At 35.8% G+C, this 6881-nt stretch overlaps 1 protein-coding gene across 2 annotated transcripts; it reads left to right on the top strand.

Moving 5' to 3' along the window:
* The first annotated feature begins 1463 nt into the window (after positions 1-1463).
* On the top strand, positions 1464-3543 carry LOC131147218 (probable mannitol dehydrogenase). 2 transcript variants are annotated; one of them, XM_058096979.1, is made up of 5 exons: positions 1464-1643; positions 1854-1967; positions 2136-2649; positions 2733-2886; positions 3155-3543. In XM_058096979.1, exons 1-5 carry the CDS (start codon positions 1546-1548, stop codon positions 3355-3357), a joined length of 1083 nt encoding a protein of 360 aa, XP_057952962.1. In that variant the 5' UTR covers positions 1464-1545; the 3' UTR covers positions 3358-3543. The 2 variants fall into 2 exon arrangements, with proteins under 2 accessions (XP_057952962.1, XP_057952963.1); XM_058096980.1 differs by having other exon boundaries at positions 1480-1643; positions 2733-2867; positions 3155-3365.
* The last annotated feature ends 3338 nt before the right edge of the window (positions 3544-6881 follow it).

Consider the following 6881-nt stretch of genomic DNA (forward strand, 5'->3'; position numbering starts at 1 on the left):
GTCCCACGACGTTCCAAATCCCCAAAACCCTAAAATTCAAACTTCCCTACATTACTCATCACAATCCCAAGAGTACTTTTTCCTAAAATTCTCCTAGGCTCTAAGTATCCTAAATAACCTAATAAAACCTAAATTATTAAACTTGTCCCCGATTTAGGAATGGTACCCCAAAACTCCAATTCAAAAACCTGCTTCGGTTAGATTGTAGAGAATTTCCTCACGAATCTCATGACAATTTTCGTTCGTTAATTGGACTTATAGTTTAAGAGAAATTGAGATATGTTTGAGAATTGACCTTACCCCAGGAGATATGCTTACGCCGCTCCCACGACAGATCTGCTCTAGTAGAAGTGTCGGTGGTGGTGAACAGAGCTCATCGGTATTTCTGGATTTCGAATCGGCCGAATATTGGAGACGAGATTGAGGAGAGTGGGAGAGAGGAGATGGAGGAGATGAAGCTACGCTGCGCTGCTTCTGTATTTACTTCTTAGGTAAGGTAATTCCTTTGTGAAGGTTTTATATTACTTCCTAAGTTGAATTTCAAATTACAAATAATATTTCGTAACCTAGGGTCTTTCTAAGCAGTCACCAGTTCAACTGATAATCAAAGCATGTATATAAAACAATCAAGATAAAAAATAATTAAGCATACATGTATAAAAATTAAAGTGCAGAAAATAAAGAGGAGACACAATATTTGTTATCAGGGTTCGGCCAATCCTGCCTACATCCCCACTTTAAGTCAGCAGCTCAAGCATTCACTAAGTACTCACTTTAACTGGACGAAACAATGCCACTTAGACTTTTCTTATGGAGCAGAGACTTCTTAACTTAAATTACGGGGTTAAGTCACAACTAATTCTCCTTACGAGACGAAAACACCTCAACTCAATTACCAGCCCGAACCGAATTGTGCACACCTTACGGGATGGTGCAAATCTCAACTTTTCTAACCGAGTTTGAGTCAATCCTAGACTCCTTATTGAGTGAGTCCACCTTTCATGATCGAACATGACATCACGGATGACGTATCTAAGTATTATGTAACTAAGTATTACAGCGGAGGAAAAGGAGGACTCCACATATGCTCCTCTTTGAGTCCTCACGTCATGTGCCTATGAACTATGATAGTCAAACTAGGTAACTGAATTACAAATTTTCTTACTAACCCAATTTCTAATTTACCATTGAAAGATAAATTTTAAAAAATTTTACGAAGAGGAATCAGCCGTACCGTGAAAATTTTAAACCCGTCGGTAAATGCAGACGTACGCGCTGAAGTCATGGAGACTGCGGCGTCTGCTCTTGAATGTTTTATTTCGACTACCGTACGGGAGGAGGAGTTCCCGTATGCTTCGTGATTCCGCCCGCTGACGTCCCACTGCTTACGCTTTGAGCTCAGCCGGTACGTAACTCTCCACCACTCTTCCATCTATATATAATATATAAGCACATCTTAACTTCCGCCATAACCAGTTCGCAGCTAGTATTACCATCATCACTCTCCGTCTCTAAAAAGACTAATTGAAGAAAGGAAGAATACTAATGGCGAAATCAGCAGAACAAGAGCAGCCGCGAAAGGCCTTTGGATGGGCAGCCAGAGACACATCCGGAGTTCTTTCTCCCTTCAACTTCTCCAGAAGGCACAATTCTGATCTCCCCTGTTTTTTCTTTCTTTCGTTCTTTCTTTCTTTTGGGTAGAATTCGGTCTGGTTTGCATGATCAGAACCATAATACCAACGCTCCATTAGCATCTTAATTACGATTTTAGATTTCTCCCAGTTAATTGAGTTGTTCTTCCATGATCCAATGCCTCCGGATTTTCAATAATTTGCATTCATAATTTGGTGCAGGACAACAGGGGAGAAGGACATTGCATTCAAGGTGCTGTACTGTGGGATTTGTCACTCTGATCTTCACTCTGCGAGGAATGAATGGGGCGCATCTAAATATCCTCTTGTTCCTGGGTACTCGCACAATATCCCTATTCCTATTTGATTCTGTTTTCAGAGCTCTCTTTTCAATTAAGCACTTCACATAAAATAATTATGCACATACACATAAAAGTTTCAAACTTTCAATCATCAGAATAATTAGTTTGATGCCTCGAATTGCTAAATTGTCGAACATCACAGGCACGAGATCGTGGGAATTGTGACAGAGGTAGGAACGCAGGTAAAAAAATTCAACGTCGGAGATAAAGTAGGTGTGGGGTGTATGGTTGGAGCTTGCCACTCTTGTGATAACTGCAAGAATGATCTTGAGAACTATTGTCCCAAAATGATACTAACCTATGGTAGTATCGATCGCGACGGAACCACCACATACGGTGGCTATTCTGACATTATGGTGGTTGATGAGCACTTCGTAGTTGGGATTCCAGAAAACATGCCTCTTGATGGTGGCGCTCCTCTGTTATGTGCCGGGATCACAGTGTTTAGCCCCTTAAAGTACTATGGTCTCGACAAGCCCGGTATGCATGTTGGTGTGGTTGGTCTTGGTGGTTTAGGGCATGTAGCTATTAAGTTTGCTAAGGCCTTTGGACTTCATGTGACTGTGGTTAGCACTTCGCCCCACAAAAAGGAGGAAGCCATTGAACATCTCGGTGCTGACTCGTTTCTGGTTAGCCGTGACCCCGACCAAATGAATGTAAGTGGCCTCAAACATCAACATGTTAAGTTACATGAGTGCATATAGGAATTATTTATAAATAATTTATTTGTGGTGGACAGTCTGCAATGGGCACATTGGATGGCATCATTGATACAGTCTCTGCCGCTCACCCTCTCCTACCCCTTCTAGGCCTATTGAAGTCCAATGGAACCCTTGTCATGGTTGGCGCTCCAGACAGACCGCTAGAGCTTCCGGTCTTTCCTTTGCTTTCGGGTAAGTGACAAATTATATATATATAAGATATGTTTTGTTTGGCGTCAACACAAGACGCCATTATAGATCAAATGGAATTCATAATGGAGATAATATGAAAATCTTTTTTATAAGGTTATGATGTTGCTTAAGAAGTCACCCATATTGTGGTGGCTTGTGTTTGTCTTTCGCTATTTTCCTTTTTTCTTGTGCACCATCAGCAGAGCATATAAAAGCTCAAATTATAACCCTAATGATTCGCTAACATGTATGAATTGTGGAATGGCAGGGAGAAAGGTGGTGGGTGGTAGTATGATTGGGGGAATGAAGGAGACGCAAGAGATGATTGATTTCGCAGCAACACACAATATAACAGCAGATATTGAGGTTATTCCAATGAGATACGTTAATACTGCCATGGAACGTCTTGAGAAAGCTGATGTCAGATATCGTTTTGTTATCGACATTGGGAATACAATGACTGCTACCTAATTAACTAAGCACAGTTACCTCAAATTAATTCCTAGAAAATAATGGATTGTGTTCCATGAACTTTTCTTTCTTTCTGTGTCATCTTGCGTTTATAAAAAAATCTTATGTATTATTGGAATGAAATGAACATTGTGGTGTTGCATTTTTGAATGAATAATCTAATAAAGTGATTACAAATTTTGATAACTTCAACATTGAGCAAGTTTAGACTTAAATGTTGTATCTGAAAACACAAAGGCAAAAGGCAGAGGCTTGAGATCTCACCAAAACAAATCAATGATTGACTTATAGCATGAAATTGGTCATGCAGATTCTTGAACACACATTGTTTGAATGACAACATGCCTAGTTCTTGGAATCACAATATCATCATTGGAATGACAGTAAAGAAAATAAAAAATATACCGGTTTAATAAATAAATATTTAATTTACACATCATTATCATTTATTTTATTTTATTTTATTTTTTAGTTTTTAATCATATTAGAAGAACTTTTTATTTTTAAGTTAGTGATTTTGGAGCATGAATTTCAAGCAATGAATTTGCCTGGATTTGAATGAAACTCAATACAACAAAAAGTGAATTTCCCCTTTATTCTCACCCCCCTTTATTTTTAATTTTTTATCTCTAAGTAAAATACTTGATCCAACGGTCTATTTGGAATTTGGAAAATATTAGGACAAGGAAATAGAAATATAGAGAAATGTATATTTTTATGTTTGGTTTTAAGGAAAGTTATAGAAAAAATAAAAAATATACTAAATTCATAATCAAAATTTTGATTTTATACATCATTAATATTTGGTACTTAATTTTTAATTATAATACAAAATTTTATTTTTGATAATATTTAGGATCTGTTTGAATCAAGAATAATGAGTTAGGAAAAGAAAAGAAAAGGAACATAAAGAGAGAATTTATTTTCCGCTATATTTTCTCTCCACCCCAAATACTATTTAAAACAAAAAAGAATTCTAATATGGTTAAAAATGAAGAAAAATCAAATGTTAGTGATGCGTAAAATTAAATTTTTATTTATTGGTTTAGAATATTTTTAAATTTCATTCTTACTTTCTTTAATAATTAAATATGAAAAAACATATTCCGTCATATTTTCTTTTCCTTTCCTTAGTATTTTCCGACTTCCAAACAAGGGGTTATGGTCCCTATTTGGATCAAAGATTTTTCCTGAGGAAATGAAAGAAAAGGAAAATAAGGAGGGAACCCATTTTCCATTATATTTTTCTTCTATATTGAATATTGTGAAAAATAAAAGATTTTGTTATTATGATAAAAAGTTAGGAAAATCAAATTTTAATAATGTATATAATCAAATTTTTGTGAATTAATTTAGTTTATTTTAATTTTTCTTTCTCTCTTTTCTTTTTAACCAAACATGAAAATGTGGATTCTTTAATATTTTTCTTTTCTTTCCTTTGGGCATGTTTGGATCAAGAATTTGATAGGGAAAAGGAAAGGAAATAAAAATGAGAAGAAAACTCATTTTCTATTATATTTTTCTCTCTAGATCAAATACCACTAAAAGTAAATTTTCATTTTAATATGATTGAAAATTTTAAAAAATTAAACATTAATTGTATATAAAATCAAAATTTTGTTCATTGATTTGATATATACTTTTATTTTCTTTTTTACTTTCGTTGATAACTAAACACTAGAAATTGAATTACTTTATATTTTTCTTTCCTTTTCTTTTCTTTCTTTCGTATTTTGCAAGTTTCAAATGAGATCTTAAAATTTTTGAATTTCAAATGAGACCTATGAAAATTTTAAAAAATGAAGAAAATTTATAAAAACTTATAGGCGCCTTGCACACAATATATAAGAAGAAATAGAAGAGAAAGAATAGGAGGCAAAGGTGTAACAGGAAGGAGAGTTGAGAAAATTAAATCCTCTTCTCCTCTTCACACCAATATCTTACATTATTAGTTTGAATGGTTTCATAAAAACATAAAAAAGTTTGTGACATCACGGATCTATGTAATAGAGTAGAGAAAAGGGAGGACTGCACATATTATCTTCTCTTTGAGTCCTCACATCACGTGCCTATCATAATCAAAGTACGTAATTCAATTAGAAATTTTCTTACTTGCCCAATTTATAATGAATCAAGATTACACTCATCTTGGTATAAATATGTTATGTGAATGTCAAATGATCAACCATACTCGGGATAATGGGTTCGTCTCTCTACCTTTTTTCATTTAAATATCAAGATATTATCGGATGACACGAAAAGTTGAAATCCCAAGTCTCAAAGCTTGACTATTTAGTTAGGATATTTTTGTGTTTACCATCTTCTAGTACATATATATTATCTGAGTGTAGGTGTCTTTGGACAGATTTGGAAGCTTTACAAGTAGGGTTGAATCATTGGCTTATTGTGGGAGACTTTAACATTATTCAGGGGGTACGAGGAACGAATTGGGGGGCATCCTAGACCTTTGGCTGATATGGAGGAGTTTAATAATTGTTTGAACAATTTTGGTGTTGTTGATTCAAAGTTCCATGGTGGGTGTATGTCTTGGTTTGATGGCCAAGTTGGCTCGACTAGAAGATGGGCGAAGCTTGACCAGACTCTTGTGAATGTGCCGTTCACTAATCGTTTTCAAACTATACACTAGCTAGGCTGGAATACATGGTGAGGAAGGCGTCGAATCACAATCTTATGCTAATACATTTCTCAAATCATTCGACAAGATATGAGCCACCTCCTTTCAAGTATCAACATATGTGGAGTGCCCATGAAAATTTCCTTTCCTTTATGTGTCAGATTTGGATGGAACTAGTTCAGGTTTCGGGCATGTGTAAGTTGGTTGCTAAGCTAAAAAAGGCTAAAGTTGCTTTAAAGAAGTGGAATGTAGAGGTATTTGACCGGGTGGACCTTATTATCAAGGATTTGGAGAATCGAATGATAGACATGTATAAGTTGGTTGCTAAGCTAAAAACGCTCTTTCTTTGAGTCCTCACATCACGTGCCCATGACCTATGATAGTCAAACTAGGTAACTCAATTACAAATTTTCATACTAACCCAATTTCTAATTTACCGTTAAAATTATAAACTCGTCGGCAAATGCAGACGTACGCGCTGAAGTCATGGCGACTGCGGCGTCTGCTCTTGAATGTTTTATTTCGACTACCGTACGGGAGGAGGAGTTCCCGTATGCTTCGTGATTCCGCCCGCTGACGTCCCACTGCTTACGCTTTGAGCTCAGCCGGTACGTAACTCTCCACCACTCTTCCATCTATATATAATATATAAGCACATCTTAACTTCCGCCATAACCAGTTCGCAGCTAGTATTACCATCATCACTCTCCGTCTCTAAAAAGACTAATTGAAGAAAGGAAGAATACTAATGGCGAAATCAGCAGAACAAGAGCAGCCGCGAAAGGGTTTGTTTGAACTTACGTAGTAAATCATACATGGGATGTGTGTGAGCTTATTACAAACCAAGTACCTACTTACTATTACAAACCAATTAAATATATTATAGGTA

The sequence above is a fragment of the Malania oleifera genome, unplaced genomic scaffold (assembly GCF_029873635.1).
Source record: "Malania oleifera isolate guangnan ecotype guangnan unplaced genomic scaffold, ASM2987363v1 ctg571, whole genome shotgun sequence".
In the NCBI taxonomy this organism is placed as follows: domain Eukaryota; kingdom Viridiplantae; phylum Streptophyta; class Magnoliopsida; order Santalales; family Ximeniaceae; genus Malania; species Malania oleifera.